This window comes from Dromiciops gliroides, chromosome 2 (assembly GCF_019393635.1).
Source record: "Dromiciops gliroides isolate mDroGli1 chromosome 2, mDroGli1.pri, whole genome shotgun sequence".
NCBI classification, from domain to species: Eukaryota; Metazoa; Chordata; class Mammalia; order Microbiotheria; family Microbiotheriidae; genus Dromiciops; species Dromiciops gliroides.
In genome coordinates, this window is record NC_057862.1 from 469,476,918 (window position 1) to 469,497,092 (window position 20,175).

Genomic DNA, 20,175 nt, shown 5'->3' on the forward strand with positions numbered 1-20,175 from the left:
TGAATCCAGATTTTCTTTACTCCAAACCCAGCACTATATCTGTTATACCATGCTGCTTCTGTATCCATTAAAACAGAAAGTCAAAATGATATTTTGTAAGACATGTTTTATTTGAAAAAAAAATTTTTTTGACAATTAAGGGTGCCAATTATAAAATGTGTCCAAATGCTATGATCTTATTTTATTGAACTAATTGTTAACTATAACACAGTCTTTAAGGTGATGATTTCAAACTATGGCCTGATCTGTAAACTACCTGCATAATAAAAATCATCAGTTTATAAGATTGCTCATTAATTAACAAAGTGTTCAATGAAATGACTTATGAAGACAACAAAAACTGTTTCAGCATTATTTGACTATATCCTTAATGTTGCTCATCAAAAATGTCTGAGAGAAGAGAGGGTGCAGTTATGCTATTACTACATTGGGTCTATTAAAAAGTGAGATTTACATGATGTCCAAGAAAAAATTAGGGAGTATATATTATAAATGCTTCATAAGTTGCAGCCAAATGTTGTTGGCATAAAAATGCAAAAGGCCAACATAATGATTATGTAACTAGAATCAAGCACAAGGAAATATTCTCCAGAAAATGAGCCTGACCCATGCCCTGCAATGCACTCTCAAGTTACTCTAGTAGATGGAAGTGCAGCTTCTCTGAACACGACTGCTCTTGCATATTGCCACAACAACTGAAAAACTTTCTTATTTTCTTTTGAAGTTGCACCAGCCCCTGGGAAATGGTAATGAATGAAGCCATTTCTTAAAGGTCACAGAGAATCAAAGTGATCTTTTAAAACAAGTACTATTATGTAAAATGGAAATAACAGAAGTGTTAAAGTGTATTAGAAATGTTGATTGTCATATCCCAAAATCATTTCCATAACTTGAAGTCTCTTCTAAATAGATTTCTGCTTATGAAGCTAAGCTAAAAGTAAATTCCCAACTATACTGATAAAGTTATAAGAACATTGCAATCAAAGAACATGGCAGTCTTCTAAGTCTGAAAGACACATTCTGTTCACAAAACACAAATTCTTTTTCAAAGATGACACAAAATGAGAAATGAAATGTACAGGAAAACTCAATGCATTTTGAATTCTGGGTTTGTATTCAAAAACTAACTACTATATTTGAGGTTATATTTGAGCTCAGGACTTCCTTCCTGACTAGACCCAGAGCTCTATTCACCACATAACTTGGATGCATTTCATTTCTGGTGGAATATAATAATTGAACTTGATCAAAGTATAACTGGCTCTATTTTCTCTCTCGATCCCCTATAATCCAGTTTCAGTCCCTAAACTAATTGTAATTAAGAAATCTAAAGGATCAGGATCCTTATTCTATTTCAGAAATAATTTGTAGCTCTTTAAAATTTAGCAAATCACATATTTCTCAATTTAGAATGTCTCGCATTTTCCTGTATAATTCCTATAACATCATGAAATTTCCCTATTTCCTTTTGTGATGGTATGAATTTTTATTGTTGCCTTACCTAAATTTATTGATTTTTTCAAGACCACTTTCACTCTTTTAAAATGTTTCTTCTAGATAGCAAATTGTGTTTCCTTAAATGTGCCTTTTCTTTTATTGGAATTTAACATATTTACACTTGAGTTATAATTGCTGGTTATACTTTTTCATTAAATTATTTTATATGATATTACATATTATGAGGCAGTTAGTTGTATGCAATGGACAGAAGGCTAGACTTGAAAGTCAGCAATATCTGAATTAAAATCTAGCCTCAGAAACTTCCTGTGTGGTCCTGGGCAAGTCACTTAATTTCTGCCAGCTTCCCCATTTATAAAACATAGATAACAATAGCTCCTACCTCCCAGGGTTGTTGTGGAGGGGGAAAAAAGATTTGTAAAGAGTTTTGTAAATTTTAAAGCACAATGTAAATGTTATTTTTACTACTGTTCTCTTTCTCATTCATATCTTTAAAATCAACACGTGTTCTCTGTCGCTCATTTTACCTATATTAATCTGATCTAGTTCACTGACTCACCTTCCACCCATCCTCAAAATAAATCCATTGAGTTTAGTTTTATTTGTTATCTTATTATTTTTAACCACTTTCTTTTCCAGGCCAGATGAGAATGTGATACGGAACCCATCCTGGGTGCAGATAACAGCATACCCTTGATGATACTTTTTCCATTCTTCCACTTCTCTGTTCCATAACCTATTTGGAATATCTGAGAATCTGGTCTCTCACTAATGAGTTTTGCTCTCTTCTTTGCCACTCTACGAACCAAGTGGCTTTTGTTTTCTCTCATCCACATTTTTACCCTTTTCTTTTCCTGCCTTTATGTTCTGTTTCATGAACCCTTTGCTCTAGTCAAATTTATTAAGACCAAATTCATTTGAGCTTTAAAATAATCATGTGAACTTCAGAAAATAATATGATCTGAGTTGGTTGACATATCTCCTCACCTATCCCAAGACACAGAGATACCACTGGGGTGCCAAAAAGGAATGTTTTCCTCTCCCATCCCTCGCCTTACAGAACCTAGAATTCCCATTCTACTTGCACCCTTCAAGCCTACTCCTTGCTTCCCAATAGTAGTAGATGAGGCCCCTCCCCCGTGGCTTACAGAGCAGACATGGCTAGCTCAACAGTTTAAAGTGATGAGAATCACAAACTAAAATCCTTTTGATAAAACAGAGAACTATCAGACTAGGCCTTATCATCTGCTCTACCAATGCACTCTCAAGGCTTACCATTTATCTGTCTCACTGCTGCACCATGAAGATTTCAATCCCAGCAGATGAACCCTCCCAAATGTGTTTTGGCTCCACTAATTAGAGAATAAACTTTGGGAGAGAACATAATGTTGTATACTTTTGTATTTGTATCTCCTACATTTAGCAGAATTTTGGCACACAGTAAGGACTTAATGCATTTATGTTAGAGATAGTATTGTAATGGTTTTTAGTAGACAAAATAATGTTGCCCAAAGCTATATATTTTTAAATAGCCCTCCAGTATGGATTAAATCTATTTTAAGTATGAATTGAAAATCATCGTGGAAATAGACTTTAAATAATTAGGAATAAAATCTTTTCTCATATATACCAAAGAAACTTTCTATAACCTGATAAAACTGTCAGTATTTTAAATATCTCAATAACTTATAAATAAAAAATAAATCTGTGGCTCTAACAGATAATTATAAGCAACCATGCAAAGAAAACATAGTTAAGTTTATGACTAAGATATGTTTGGGCATGTGACATCACCTAAGTTTCTACAATGCTTTGGGTATTAATTCAGAATATATTGTTTCCATTTTTGCTATATCACAATTTTTTATCTTAAAAATAGATTACTGCAATAGACTTGGCTGAGTTTGTAACATCAACACCGTGTTCAAATGATTGATACAGAACTATAAGTTTCATCAGGGCAGAGACTGCATCTTTATTTCATTTTTGTGTGTTGCCTAGGCACAAAAGCTGTGCCTGACACATAGTAAGTGCTATATAAACGCTAATTATTATTATTATTATTAAGCATAGTGCTCTGCACAAAATAGCTCCTTAATATTTGTTCAATATCCAAAGTTAAAAAAATATTAAAATCATTACTTCTTTTTTTTTTTTTTTGGGTGAGGCAATTGGGGTTAAGTGACTTGGGTCACACTGCTAGTAAGTGTTAAGTGTCTGAGGCCGGATTTGAACTCAGGTACTCCTGAATCCAGCGCCAGTGCTCCATCCACTGCGCCATCTAGCTGCCCCAAAATCATTACTTCTTTAACAGGTATTTTAAAGAGAAGTGTGAGAATTGGAATGATACCCCCTGCTGGAGAGATATTGCAGGGAAGCTCCGCCAAGAGGAAAAAGCATGTGATAAAGAAACCATGTGACTTTAGCATCTGGAAGTTGCCAGCATGCAGAACTTACATCTATAGAACCACCTGTTGTGTCAATCAGTGTTACCAGCCAATTAGCTTGGAGCTGTGTGTATGGATGGCCCTGTTTCCTGTTTCAAAGGAGGCTTCAGGAAGAAGCCCATGAGGAGAGGTCTCTTTTGGGTTGGAGATTTCTGCTTGGGAGCAGGGGAAGATTAGGGAGAGAGCAGGCAGATCTAATTTTTTATCCATGTGTTTCTCTTTATTAACCCCTAATATATTTTAATAAATGCTTAAGTCTAAACTCATGCTAAAGCTTCTAATTTAAGGCGACCACTCATTAAATTTTAGTAGATTTTAGACACCATACCTAGAATTTTAGCCCCTTACAGAAGATAATGTTCTAGATGTTAGAGTAACAAAAATGTCATAAAAAGCATTAAGTTTAGGATTAAGATCTTCTCAACAGACTATGTCATTCTAATGATACTTTACTCTGAAAGGTTTTGCTTAAAGGTGTCCTCAGTTTCCCTAAATCCTCTTGTACATTGCTTAAGGACTTATAAGAAATAAAAAGACAGTACTATTGAAAATAATCATAGCAGAATTTCAATATTTATTTATAAACCAAATCTGATCAAAGTTGAATTATATTTCTAAAGTCAGTTTAATACGCTATATATAATGTTACTCATATTAAGAAAAAGAAAGAATTCCAAAATTACATTTTTTAGGAGAAATCTAATCACTCTAAGTAGAATGAATACAGCAGGCATGGGGTCACATTTCAGAACACAAATTCCTTCATCACCAATCTTTACAACAATCCCTTCTTAACTTCTTCCTATCCAGAAGAAGGCAGGATGAGGTTCTCTGACCACCTCAGTCCATAGAAGGAGATAGGTACTCTGGAATTTCTTGAAAAGTTCCTAAATAGTGACTGTAGTCACTCAAAGTCAAACATGGTTGTCCCTTTCCTCATTCCCAGATGAATGGCATATTCAAACCCTAGAGTTATGTAACCCTTGATTTAGTCGGCTGAGTCCCTGGCTCATATTTGACTACTCTCCAACTACTCCAGTACTGCGAAGAACTTTAACTTCCAAAAACAGGCCAACTTTATTAAAGAGTTTTGTTTCCAGAAGACTTTTTAATCAAGGCATCACTATTTCAGCAATTTTTTGTTCCTTCCCCTAAAAGATACTGTCTGTGGTATTTCACTTAACTTTAGACATAACATTTTCTTCCAAGCCTAGAGTCTAACATTCTAATTATTATTATCTAATCAATAATAAGCTCAAGTAAAACTTAAGATTGAAGGGAATCAAAACAATTTATTTCAGATTTGGTCTAGCAGGGGTCACAATTAAATACCCGGAAGAAATAAGGCTATTTAAGATGATCAGCTGCATCTTTGAAATCATCTAAAAACTGAGAAAACTTGTAGTACATTAAACGAGGAAATATTCTCACAGCTATTTCATTTTGCAATATTTAAGCTTCATTACACAACAAAGGTCATATAACTTTGCTACTTGAACAAGTGCCCAGACCAAAGTCACCATTGTTGGGTTCAACTCCATAGGCAGAAGCAAATGACCTGTTTGAATCATTCATTGTACCTTACCTTGGCTTGAAATTTCATATAGCTCCTCTCTGAACATTGTTTCCTGCTCTGAAAATGAGCAATTAATGCTGCAGACTTCTGAGGTTTTTTTTTTCCCCCAGTGTTAGGCTAAATTAATAAATTAATTTTATGGCTGAGTTTTAGTTTTCAAAGGCCTTGTCTCTTCTAATTGGTTGAAAGGAAAACCCATGAAGACTGTGTTTCTACCCATTTTAAAAGAAAAGCATCAGGTTTGCTACTGTCAGAGGTCTTTATTTTTGTACATATAAGGAAGTGGGTTTTGATGCTATCTGAATGTGCTTCCTGTTTTACTATGGGCATGAAATAAAGTCACCTCAGATTGAAAGTCAAAGCCCTTGAGAAAAAAGGAGTACATAGCAAGTTTGCTCAGCCTCCACTGATACTTGCAGGCCACTTGAGATTCCTCAAAAGGAAGTTAATCCTACCAAAATTTGGCCCAAACTCATCCGCATACCACATATCATCACTTCTCTTACTTGTGGCCAAGAGATTTCTCAGAATTATATAGAACAACAAATGCCTTCACATGCACACAATACATACATAAGCTATTTCCAGTTTCAGTATTAAAAAAGATGAAAGAGTACGAAATCTCTCTTGCTCTTCTCTGGCACATATATCTTCCAAATGACTCCTAACATCAGATGTATATGCTGTGACTGAAGATTAATGAGACTAATGATAAATGAGATTAATGAGGTTGTGGGCCACGCTTAAAACTCAATTTCGTTACCTGCATTACAGTTGGCATCTGATGCAATATTTACTTCAGCAGAGCACTGACTTATTTCTATAGTTCTCAAAAAGCACTATTATTCTTAAATGTTCTGTGCTTACTTTTGGTGTACACACACCAGCCAATCAACCCCAACAAATTCTAAATTCACATTTGCATGCACAATAAAGCACTGTTATAGTGACAAATATGAGTCTGTGCCCTGAAGATAATTATGTATGCATGTTTGTCTCCCCCTATACAATGCAAGCTACATATGGGGAAGGAATGTAAAAGTAAAACATATCTTTGTATCCTCAGAAACTAGCACAGTAACTGACAAATAGTAGGTACTTAAGAAATGCTGTGACTATGGATTCAAACAAATTACTGGATCCCCAAACAAATATTACTCAAGTCTAGCCACATTTCTGACCAGCCTATCTTTGATGATAATTACAAATCTTCATAATGAAAATCCTTTAGGATGCCTTTCTTCTTCAATTGTTAATTGGTAACATGTTAGCCACGATGGATGCCCCAACTCTCCTCCCTGGTGACTTCCAAATTTAAATGTGATTTGCAAATTTAATTCTTCAGAAAGTATAATTTTTCAAATTTTCAGTCATTTATAATCAAAAGCACACTACTGTTATAAATATGGGTCTTCCACACATGGCAAAAGATGGGAATAGACAATGGTGGAGGGGTTCTGGAAAAACAACAACTCAACTAATGAACTGTTGGTAAAGCTGTGAATTAGTACAGCCATTCTGGAAAGCAATTTGGAAGAGTGCAAATAAAGCTGACTCAAATGATTATACTTCTGACTCAGGTTTCATCAAAAGGCTTAGATGCCAAGGAAGGATATATGATATGATATGATGATATGATATGATATGATATGATATGATATGATATGATATGATATGATATGATATGGGGGGGGGAGGGGACCACAGAGGAGCAGGAGACCAGAATATTTATAGAACCATTAACTTTGTATCAAAAAACCTGAAACAGAGTAGGTATGCATCATATAGGTCCTGACCAAACAAATCACAGTACATAAATGTACTAAAATATTTAATGGTGCTCAAGAAATACTGAATATGAATACTACAGAGAAGGATTTATGCAGACAGATGTAACATGAAGTTAGTTTTTAAAAAAGTAAATAACATATACAATAACAACAAGGGAAGTGGGGGAAAAACCCAGAATAATCAAAACTGAATACTGCAAAGTTATAATGACCTAAGCTTGGCACCAAGAAAGAGATATGAGAGTCTATCTCCCTCTTCTTCTTTGCAGATGTGAGAGACTATGTAGATGCTGAACTCTGCATACAAAACCAGGTTTTTCTGAGGTGCCTAATTTCCCTGACCTTTTCCCCTCATAAAAGGTTGTTCTGTGGGAGGAAGGGGATGCAGAGGAAAACATGACATTAAAAAAATATTGATAAAAAAATTATTTTTAAAAAAAGATTGCCCTCCCTAAAGAATCAACTAAAAAACTAGTTGAAACAATAAACATCAAATAAGTTACAAGATATAAAATAAAGCCACACCAGAATTTCTGTATAATACCAACAGCAGGGAGAAAGAAAAATTCCACTTAAAATAACTTCAAAAAAATAAAATTAAATTAACTTCAGACAATATAAACTACTTGGGAGTCTATCTGCCAAGACAAACCCAGAGACTGCATGAACACAATTAGAAAACACTTTTCACATAAAAGACAGAGTTAAACAGTTGGAGAAATATTAATTGCTCATGCGTAGACTGTGTCAGTATAATAAAAAGGATAATTCTACCTAAGTTGATTTACTTATTTAGTGCCACAGCAATCAAACTACCCAAGAATTATTGAACAGAGCTAGAAAAAATAATAACAAAATTCGAAGAACAAAAGGTCAAGAATACCAGGTGAATTAATGAAATAAAATTTAAAGGAAGATGACCTAGCAGTTCCAGATTTCAAACTATATTACAAAGTGCTAATCAAAACAATCTGGCTAAAAAACAAAGTAATTAGTATATCAGTTGAATAGATTAGTTACCCAACACAGTAGTAAATGAACATAGTAATTTAGTGTTGACAAACCCAAAGATCCAAGAATTTGGGGTAAAAATTCAACATTTGACAAAAATTGTGTATAACCTTTGACCTAACAATACCACTGCTAGTTCTGTATCCCAAAAATGACCTATTTATTTTTGAAAAAGAAAAGCATTTATATTAGCTCTTTGTGGTGGCAAAGAAATGGACATTGAGGGGATGCCAAACAACTAGGTAATGGCTGAGTAAATTGTGGTATATGATTGTGATGAAAAGTTATTGTGCCATAAGAAATCATGAGCAGGATATTTTAAGATAAATCCAGGGGCAGCTAGAAGGTGCAGTGGATAGAGCACCGGCCCCGGATTCAGGAGTACCTGAGTTCTGAGGTTCAAATCTGGCCTCAGACACTTAATACTTACTACCTGTGTGACCCTGGGCAAGTCACTTAACCCTCACTGCCCCACAAAAAAAAAAAAAAAAAAAAAGATAAATCCAGCAAGACGTATATGATTGCATGCAAAGTGAAGCAAGCAGAACCAGAAGATCATTGTACAGATCAACACCTATACTGTAATGATTACCAATTGTGAAAGACTATGATCAAGACAATGGTCCAAGGCAATTCCAAAGGACCATCTACCTCCAGAGACAGAAGTGATGAACTCTCTAAAACAGACTGAAACGGTTTTTTACTTTGTTTTTATTCTTTTATTTTGAAACATGGATAATATGGAAACATTTTGCATGATGTCACATGTAGACTCAAAATCAAATTGCTTGACTTCTCAATGACAGGGGAAGGGTGGGAGTCAGGGAAAGGATTTAGAACTCAATTTTCTTAAAAAAAATGATTATTTAAAAAATGTTGCATGTAATTGGGAAAGTAAACAAAATAAATTAAAAATAATGCTAAATAAATAAATGAAAAGATTGCCTGTGATTCAGGGAGAAACTTGGGATCATTAAAAACAAAGCATCACTTCCCAAGGGCAATAAAGGACTCTATCCTCTTCCTATTAAATTCTGAATCTAGCTTATTGTCCATGCACATTTTGGTCCAAGATATATATACTGATTCTAGACCACCACTATGGATTATACTTTGAACTATATATCAAAGTCTGATAAATAAACATTCTTTACCCACTTAGTTTTTGCTGTGTTGCTAATTAGACCAGGCACATCATTTAGGAACCACTGCACTGTTCCTGGGCTTGATGTAGTCAGTAAAATATTATCCACAAGGGCAGCTAGGTGGCGCAGTGGATAGAGCACCAGCCCTGAGTTCAGGAGAACCTGAGTTCAAATCCAGCCTCAGACACTTGACACTAAACTAGCTGTGTGACCTTGGGAAAGTCACTTAACCCCAATTGCCTCACCAAAAAAAAAAATTTTATATATATATACACACACACACACACACACACACATTATCCACAATCAAGAACATCTAGAAGACCTAGCAATTTTTGTGTAATACCTCTTCCATTATTAATCTTTACTGAACAACTTGTCGCTCATCCCCCTATTTTGTACCTCACTTGATATTACTCTTCATAATAATTTATAACAAAATTATAATTAGAAATTATACTCCAGACAATAAAGCATAGCTGATAGAAAGCTGGCCTCAAAGCCAAGAAAAGCTGGGCTGAAGTCCTACCTCTGTGTCTCTCTCAGTGCTCTAGGCTACTCTCCAATAGCACAAATTGCAGAGAAGATGCCAAAAGGCACTAAAAGAAAAAGCTTCCTCATTCAGGGGTCCCTCATACTAATGAAGTCACAAGTCCAACACCCATCTCCTCAATTACAATTATACACCAAATAATATTAGGAATTGTTAACCTCACATCAATGTCAAATAATTTTAATTAAAATAAAAAGTTTAGAAATCTCATGTTCCCTTGTGAGATGACGAAGTCTGACATATTCTAAACCTAGTAGCTCACAACATTAAAGAAGGACACTTAAGGTAACATATTCAGATGTCAAGTTAACATCTTTCAAGTGGTAAATAAGCCTTTTAAAGGGTGACTATGTAGACCACAGGCAGAATCCAATCTAAGCTTAATTTATTCAACTGCCAGGATAACTTGGGTCTGGCCACAAGCAAGTAAAGCCCAGAGCACCCCCAAGTAATGTGCTGTTTTAGTTATCTCATTCAATAGGGAAGATCTGAAGATAAGAGTAAAGTTGAAGAACTGTGAACAGTGGTTAACCAGCTAATCTCTATTCAGAGAAACGAAATATGGTGATAATTTGCCCTAACTCTCCCCATATAAACTCATTGCATGGTTTTAAGAGAACATCTTATTTCCATAAAGCTCTTGTCTCTTTGCTTTTTAATTGGTCATATTATGAAAGTGCTTTAATATAATTTTCTATGTTTTTGTTAAAAAAAACTGAAACAAGCATTTTATACTTCTCACCCTAAAAAACCACAAAATATCAATTACTTTCATTATATGTGGATCTTTGAATTGTTTTTGTAGGGCAGGAATTCTTGATTACCTATGTTCATACATAAACATGTAACACACATGTGTGTACGTACGTTTGCTTCCCCACCTGTGTTCACTGATCACTTATTAAGCAACCTACCATATATAGCAGGCCCCATGTTAAGTTCTAGGTATAGGGATGGGATCTCTGATTTCACTCCCTCTGTATCAATGCAGATGATATTTTCTCTGCAATTTATGATATTCCAGAGTTGCTTCAAGGTTAAGTGACCTCCCTACAGTGACACAGCCAGAATGTACAAGAGGGAGGTCAGGAGCACAGGTTTACCTAACTTCAAGGTTGGCCCTCTTTTCTTTATACCTAACAGCCTCTTAAGCCCTGGGGATACAAAGACAAAAAAGAAACACCTCTGCCTTTAGGGAGCTCATGTTACATAAGGGGAGACACCTACATACACAAGTAAACACAAAAATAGACAAAATAAACACATTTAATTTCTGCCCTAAATCTCACTACAGATTTTTGAAATGTAAGAGGTATGTGGACACATATAAAGAGGGATTTCTGGGGGGAAAAAATTCCTACAGACAGGCATTCCTATGTAGTCTGAATTAGAGGTCTTGCTATGCTTTTAGTCCCACTTTAGAGTGGGTTATGTACGTATATACCTACAATCTCTCAATCCCCCATTTCCAAGCTGTTTCCAAAGCCAGCCAATCTCACTACCTCCTCTCTCCTCTAGCGCTGCCACTAATACAGACCATTATTATCTCATGCCTGGATTACTGTAATAGCCTGCGGGTGGGTCTACCTGCCTCAAGCTTTCCCAACCGTAGTTTATCCTCTATTCAGCCACTAAAGTGCAGATTTGAACATGTCACCACCATCACCCCTACTCAATAAATTCCAGTGGCTTCTTATTGTCTCCAGGAGCAAATACAAAATGTTATAGACATTCAAAGACCTTCAAAATCTAGCCCCTTCCTACCTTTCCAATCTTCTTACACCTTACTCCCTTACAAGACATTCCATCTCTCAGCTCTGGGCATTTTCTCTGGCAGCCCCCCATTCCCAGAATGCTTTCCTTCCTCCCCTCTGCCTACTGGCCTTCCAGGCTTCCTTTAAACCCCAACTAAAACCCCAACTTCTACAGGAAGCCTTTCCCAATCCTCCTTAATTCTAGTTCTTTCCCTCAGTTAATTATTTCCTATTTATCCTGTCTATAGCTTGCTTTGTATATATTTGTTTGCATGTTGTCTCCCCAATAGATTGCAAGCTCTTTGAGGGCAGGGACTATCTTTTGCCTCTTTTTGTATCCCCAGAACTTAGCACAGTGCCTGGCACATAGTAGATATTTAATATATGTTTACTGGTTAACTGATTCTGCATTTAGCTTATTGTAAATAATTGTGGAAATTGTTTTCCTAGCTATACTTACTTCACTTTGCATCATTTCATGTCTTACCATGCATCTCTGTGTTCATCAAATTCATCTCTTCTTATTGAACTGTAATATTCTATTATATTCATGTGCTGCAATTCATTTAGCTATTTCCCAATTGGTCCCAAGGAACCTTCCTCTTCTTTGCATAGGTTTAGGGGAATAAAAATGTGGAACACTGAATATATCAGACTTGAAATGTTGGCTAGTTGTAAGAGTTCTGGAGGAGCTTACACTGTAATATGGAAATGAAAACATTTTTTAAAGTATCAAGAAAAAGTTATTTTATTAAAAAAAATTTCAATAACTTGTATACGCATTAAGGAACAACTTGAAATACTCCACTGACCAAAGTTATATGCTTCTTAAAATTCTGTCAGTACAAAAATGAGTATTTTTCACACCATTTGGCCTTTATGACAAAATGCCAACTCCTCAGCTTGGCATTTAAAAGACTACACAATCTGGTTCTAGCTGATCTCTCAAGGCTTATGTCATACAATCCCTCTTCACATATACTCCAGTCTAAATAGCTTGATGTTCCTAGAATGTGGTATTACATCTCCTACTTAGGTGCCTTTTCTTTGCTTGGAATGAACTCCCCTCCTCACTCTGGCCTCTTAAAATCCTTAATTTCCTTTTAAGGCCTCCTGGGGAAAAACCTTTCTAAATTCCTCATTAGTCCTCCACCTCCTCAAATTATCCTGAAATAATTTATACCATGGGCTTCGAATCTGAAGTTTAAGGGAGGGCAAAAGAAGTCTTCTCTTATCTAATTTGTACTTTTTCACTATAGGGTACAAATCAGATTCTCTCTCACACACACACACACACACCCTTACTAGGTAGATGGGGATTTTAAATATATACACAGATTTATTTATTTATATAAATTTATAAAAATAACAATAAAATTAAAATATATAAATATATTAATTGTATATATAAAATAAAATCCCCATCCACCAAGTAAACGAATCCACCATACTCTCCCTGATTCCCTATGGAAGGCACTATACACTGTTTTTAAGTCTGTTAAACTATATTAATTACGTATATTAAACTATGCAAACCTTAGACCAAGTGTCCTTAACACAGAGCATGCATAGAATTCAGAGTATCTGTGAATTTGGATACAAAAACAATTATACTATTCACTAACCTTTGCAACCTTGTGCATTTTAAAATATTGAAAGGATCCACAAGCTTCAAACTGCCAAAGGAGTCTATGACACAAAGAATTTTAGAACTCTGGTCTTGGAGGGAGCTCTAGCCAGCCTCCAATTATCTACATTAACAGGGAAGCAGGGTTCTATGTAATGTCAAATCACAGATAATCTTAAAACCATTTGTATCCAACTTTAGAATGCATTTTTATGTTTACATTTGAATACAAATGTGCCTTGATGTTCTAGGAATTCAGTCAAGTGTTTATTAGCTCATAAAGGAACAGAGATAATCCAAAATGCAAATAGGCAAACTTCTATTTCGATGCAGACATTTAATAAACAACTCATGCAATGATAAATGCTGTGGATACAAAGATGAAATAAGGCAGTCTCTGCCTTGCAGAAGCTCCCAATCTTGTTGGATAATAAGAAAAATACACATAGGAGAGGCCAGAGCCCCCTGAAACAGTCAGAAAGGAAGAGGTCACGATCCTATTTATAGTTCATACCTAAGTGACTGAGAGAGATTGTAAGAGCAATCAGAAAAACTGGTGTTACTAATGGAAAAACATGGAAGTTAACACTGGGGCAGGTCTGAGGAGGAAAATAAGTTTAATTTTCAAAAAATTAAAGGTGAGGCAGTGGTAAGGCAAGCAAGCAGAAGACAGATCTTCAGAACGTGATTTGAATTTAGTGCTTTAGGGTTTGCAAGTTGCCTTATGTATAATATCTCATTTGGGCTTCACACCAACTCCTATGAGGTAGGTGGCATTATGATCCTCATTAAGTGATTAAGTGCCTTGTTCAAGGTCAAACAATTGCAGGATTTGAAATAGGGCCTTCCAGAATCCAAGGCTAAGGAAAAATTCCTTCTATTTATTACCCTCAAGATTCTTCTTTCTCCTGGGAGAGGTCAGAGTTGAATATTAAAAAGTTGGGAATCATTTACATAAAGATGATAATGAAACCCCAAGTGAGAAATTGAAAGCAGGAAGGGAGAAGATATAGGGAAAAGATAAGAGGACTAAGGTCACTATCTCAGAGAATGCTAGAAGATAAGCAGCCAGATAGAAAGGAGAAAGGGAAAGAGATTGCAAGTAAGAATGGCATTACTGAATCAAAGGGAAGACTGCTAAATAAATAAGAAGGGCATGACTAAGATGGTCAATAGCAGCAAATCTCCTGCAATTCCTTTTACCAAGTTTATGACTGCTGTTCTGCTTAATTACATGTTGTTTTGCAAGCTTTGTCTTCCATTGAATCAATAATCAGAATAGGAAATCCTTCAGAGAGGAAAACATGGCTTCACAACTTTAACACTGATAGCGGACTACAATGTACAAATCACAAAGACCTAACTATATTAGCTTATGCAATGCATAAATGTAAAGCAGGAATCACTAAACCAATAGAAACTGTTATTGTGTATACCATCTCATTTGATTCTCAAAACAGTGAGGCAAGTACTGCTTTGCCTTGTTTTTAATGAGAAAACTGGGGCTCTGAGAGGCTACAAAGTAAAAGAATTAGCATTTTCATTTAGGCATTCTGACTGCAAGTCTAGTGCTCTTTTTCATAACATCTGTGAAACTAAGATGAATATTTTTACAGAATAACCCAAAATTTGAAAGGCAGCATAATGTCGTAAAAGGAGTAATCAATTTAAAGTCAGTGTTCTTGACCTCTCTGAGACTTAGTATTTTTGCCTCCCATGTCCAAAGTCAGACTTTCACTTAGATCTAAAGATGAAGGTTTAAGTCGGGAGAGATCTGAAAAGTGTGCTCTCTGTATGGAATAGCTGTGTTAGCCCTAATACAATTAACACTTCAGTAATTGTTCCATTATATTCAGGAAGATATCTAAAATGATCAGGGAAAAAAATAAGATTTGCCCCTTTTAAGAAATGTTTACCGGGGCAGCTAGATGGCAGTGGTTAAAGCACTGGCCCTGGATTCAGGAGGACCTGAGTTCAAATCCAGCCTCAGACACTTAACACTTACTAGCTGTGTGGCCCTGGGCAAGTCACTTAACCCCCATTGCCCCAGGGGAAAAAAGAAAAAGAAAAAGAAAAAGAAATGTTTACCAAGCAGCTACGGAGGAGGGGCACCTTGTAAAATGGAAATTCGACTCTAATGAAAGAATATTACAGAAAAGCCAAACTACAGGCACCAAGAGGTGGCACTGAAAAAGTCTTCTGGCTCAGCCCCAAGGCAGATAACATATAAGGCTTAAAACAGCAGGCCAAAAATTATGCGAGAAATGACTAAAAAAATGAACAAGCAGACTAACCTTGGCAAAGAGGGTGAAAATGGAAGCTCTGAAGAATTCAAAAGAAAAGCAGTAATGGGACAGATTATGCTACACCCTATTATTGAGACAGGAAAATATAAGGAGCAGAGAATAATCTGCCAAGAACTGATATATCAGAGAAGTCCAAAAAGTGAAAAAAGTTTTGTTCTATATTGCTCCTTCCATAAAAGTAAAATGGAGAGAACTGAATTCCCCTGGAGGCAGGGTTAAAAGATACCATTTCTCCAGAGCTACTCCAGGGCCTTCAAGGCTTAGCTGAACAAGGATGGGTTTACCTTTCCTCTTCCACCTGCTCTTCCTGCCCTCCTTGTTGCTCCCACCGTCACTGCTACTGCTGCTGTTCTCAGAACTTGGGGAGTCTGACTGACCATCGCTGCTCTCTTCAGAACCTTCTGATAACTCTTTTACGCCATCTGGAACATCTTTCTGAAAATGAAAAGTCAATTAGGTTTAGTGACTACTAAACACTTTCTTTACATTACAGAATCAATCAGAAGATCGGCTGGTTCCAAGCTAGGAAGATCTGGATTTGCTATACACTGTGTATTATTAGCCTGGGCAAGTCACTCAACACCTCATCGCTCTATACAACTCTCTGAAGAACCTAAATGCAGAGAAGGTGCTGACCTGCATTGGTCGATGGAGTTTTCTCTCCTGGGAAAGTTCTCTATACAAATGAAATCACTGGTACTCTTTATAAGAAAGGGAACAATTAGGAATTTAGGTTAATTTAGAACACTGGTTTAAGTTCTCAGTTGCAACAACAGGTATAAAATTAAATCTTCTGATTGCTAATAATACAACTCCCAAAACACAATGATTCAACCAAAGCTAAGCTTTTGCATTCTTATGCATATAACTATAAAACTGTGATGATACATAAAAACAGTCTATCCTAGTAAGAAAAAAAAAATGGCTTCAGTTAAAAAAGCCACAGTGGCAGCTAGGTGGAACAGTGGATAAAGCACAGACCCTGGATTCAGGAAGATATGAGTTCAAATCCGGCCTCAGATGCTTGACACTTAACTAGTTGTGTGACCCTGGGCAAGTCACTTAAACCACAATGCCCCCCCCCCCAAAGTTAAAAAGCCACATTTTCATTAGATACAAAGAACATCAGAATCATAAGCCTTACTTCATTCAACACTTCAAAGGGCTCCTTGATTTCACAGGTCTGGGCACTTGCTCCACCTTGACTGACACCCCCTTCTACCAAAACAGTCCAAATCTTAACAACTTGGCATATAAGTTTGTGAGGTAAAACTCATCATTCTAATGACAAACTAGAGATAAGCCTTTGCAAACTTAGCTAGCTGGTCCTCAGACAACAGACAGTTTGTCACCAGGTTTATGTTATAAAAAGCTCTAAGGCATTTAAATAGGATACTGCCAGAGTTGTGATGATATTCCATTTCGGGGGGAGAAATCTTTTTCTTTGTTGTTTTGGTTTTCTGGTAGGGCAATGAGGGTTAAGTGACTTGCCCTGGGTCACACAGCTAGTAAGTGTCAAATGTCTGAGGCCGGATTTGAACTCAGGTACTCCTGACTCCAGGGCCGGCGCTTTACCACTGCGCCATCTAGCTGCCCCCTGGAAGAAATCTTTTAAATGGCTACTTATTAAGGTCACTTCCTATATATAAAATGATCCCCACTGCTTTAGTAAGGAAAATCTCTATTCCCTGATTATCCTATTTTCATCTTGTAGCCTTGTGGCCATCCAGCATAACATAACTTGATATAATCTTCACAAATGTACACCTATCCCTTTCATGCTTCAAAAATTTGTGACTCATCCCCTCCATACATCCTTCTAAAAATAACCCCTTTGGGCACAGCTAACTAAAAAAGTGAAATAATTTTTTTTTTCTTGCTCACAATTTTGACTAAAGGAAAAAACTGTTCAATCATGTCCTAAATAAAGAACCACACACAGAGATGTGACCTTTGCCATCAATTTATCATTCTGGCCCTTTAAGATACTACAATCTGAGTAATTGTCATAAAATGGACAAAGTTATGAACTATATATAGTGCAAGAAGATACAGATTACAGCATACTATTTCAGTTAAGTTTTTCCATCAAAATAAAACAACACACCTTTCTCATAAATTTTCAGCTATTATTATCAATCTGGCTGCTCCTGGTAGTGACTGCATCAAGCAGATACAGGTTTTTTTTTTTTTTTAAGAGAATCGTTAAGATAACCCTGGGAAACTGCAGGAGTCTGAGCTGCTGGGAAGCTTAAATGCAAGCTATGTTAGCGATACCTATATGGGGATCTCTCCAGTTTCTGGATCCCTTAAGGAGCATACAAGGAAAAAATATATTCTAGGGAACTAACCTTATGTATTCCTAGTGGAGAGAAGTAAGGGAACATAGAACACTGGTCAAGTACAAGTCAGAAAAACAAACTAGCATTTCCTCAAAGAAAGAAAAAATCATTAGGCATTCAGACAATTATGTAGTAAATGGGTCACCAGGATGAGGGGCATGAGGTTGAGTCCAGCAGTCACCAAAAGGATGCATCTGAGACTTTCTGGAGGAAAGCTACATACAAATAGTGCTTATCATAGATGGAACAGGCCAGGTAATGTCATATAGACTTGACAAGGAGAATAACTGTGAAAAGGTGCAGCTGCTGGGATTGATCTCTTTCTGTGCAAGTATTCTAGTACCAGAAGGAAATGTAATCTGTGTGTCCAAAAGGACAAGTCCTTGGGGGAGGGGGAAATGATACCATAGAGTATATGCCAAAGGACACAACCTGCTATTGGTGTTATCTGCACTAGGGAGGGCATTCTCTCCAGGAGCAGAAGGGCTACAGAAGACAAAGGGATGCTGTCACAGTTTTCCAGAGGTCAGAACCAAACCTGGGAATGACTGTCCTCACAGCTTTGATCTCCAGGATTTTAGTTAAGGACTGATCCAACCAAAGTGATTGTTGAAAGGTGGGCAAATTTCTGAGATACAAGACAGAGTACCAGGACTGGATAAAGATTACATTAATACCTCATGTAAAAAGTAGTGATTGGCATGCTCTTTTCAAGAATTAAGAAAACTGAAAGGCAAAGTTGGCTAATATTTGTTTTGCAAGCTAACAGTAGGCTTTAATACCATTACCTTTCTTTCCCCTGAGCTGCTTTGGGAAGCAGGGGAGAAGGATAGAGAGAAGAACAAGAGTGAAAGAGATAAATGACAATAATTCTTTTATCTTTAAAGAAAAACTTGATTCTGGGTTGAAGAGAACCAAGTAAAAAAAATTTAAGCCCTAAAAATTTTTTTTTTAAATTTTCTTTTAGTTTGTTTTTTCTTTCTGGGAGGAAGGAGGGGACTTATTTCATCAGGATAGCAAACTCTCGATGAGAAGCACTTTCTTATTTTTAAATTAATTGAGTTAAGGTAAAACATTTAACTATTATCATAGAATCACTAATTATTTTGTGAAGACCAGGGAAAGTACAATGCTATGAAGAAATGAAAGTTGAACCAGCTAAGTCTTGATGAGAGACCAGCAAGGCTTTGGTGAAAGAGTCTCCAAACTTTTCCTTATTTCATTTTTCTGCTTTTGTGATCACCAACATGCTTTTAAAAAAAAAAGAAAAAAAAAAGAATTGCCAATGGTAAAAATCAGAACACTAATGGAATGCCTGGAGTCTAATTCCTTGGGAGGGTGGGGTAGGGAGATAGGATTGTTAAAGATCTAGCAGCAAATCACCATTTATTGTCTCTAGATCCCTGGTCTGCAGTATGGGGAGCTGCACAGAAGGACAAGCCAGTTCTATTATTCAACAAACATTCATTAAATATTTAATATGTGCAAAGCACCTGTGCTACTCTTTGGTACAGATACAAAGTTTAAATGACAAGCAGAATTTCAACAGAAGTAAACTCCTTAAAGTCAGAAATGGTCTTACTCTTTTTTTATTTATATCCCTAGTGACTAGTAAATTGCCTAGCATCCAGTAGTTGCTTAATAGACATTTGTAGCACTCAAAGGGCTTACAGTCTTTGTTAGCAAGTTAATGTGACACAAGAAGCTTCCCCATAGCTGCCCACAAATCTCTTCAGTGAGAGAACTCTTCATGGCTGGAAAGGAACTGCTGTTGCTAAAAGGTCAAGTGGACAGAAAAATCATGTAACCCACACAATTTTATATAAGTCTGTTTAAAAAAAAACCAACAATTCAAAAGCAACATAGTAGCCACTGTTTTCAATTACCTGCTAGAGCAATATAGTCAGGAAAAATTATGTATAACTAATTGTATTAAGGTTTATATACTTTAATTTGCTATTTTATTGTGTCTTGGACAACTGGCTCTGTTCAAAATAAAATGGGACCTTCCCCAAACCTATGCTGATTGATATTGGTGTTAATGAGGCTATACATATGCAAATGTTACTTCTGATATACTTTTATTTCCTACTAGCATTTATTTAGTGCTCCAGTCAATCAACTCGATTTCATGTCACTGGGCATTTTGTAACCAGCTTCCTGGCA

General features: G+C 36.2%; 1 protein-coding gene across 3 annotated transcripts in view; it reads right to left on the reverse strand.

Annotated features, from left to right (window-relative positions):
- ASXL2 (ASXL transcriptional regulator 2) overlaps window positions 1-20,175 on the reverse strand; it is a 170,599-nt gene that overhangs the window by 52,571 nt on the left and 97,853 nt on the right. For all 3 annotated transcript variants that reach the window (XM_043982493.1, XM_043982494.1, XM_043982492.1), the window contains exon 5: window positions 15,952-16,102. In XM_043982493.1, coding sequence (XP_043838428.1) covers window positions 15,952-16,102 — 151 coding nt within the window. The remainder of the gene's footprint in view (window positions 1-15,951; window positions 16,103-20,175) is intronic.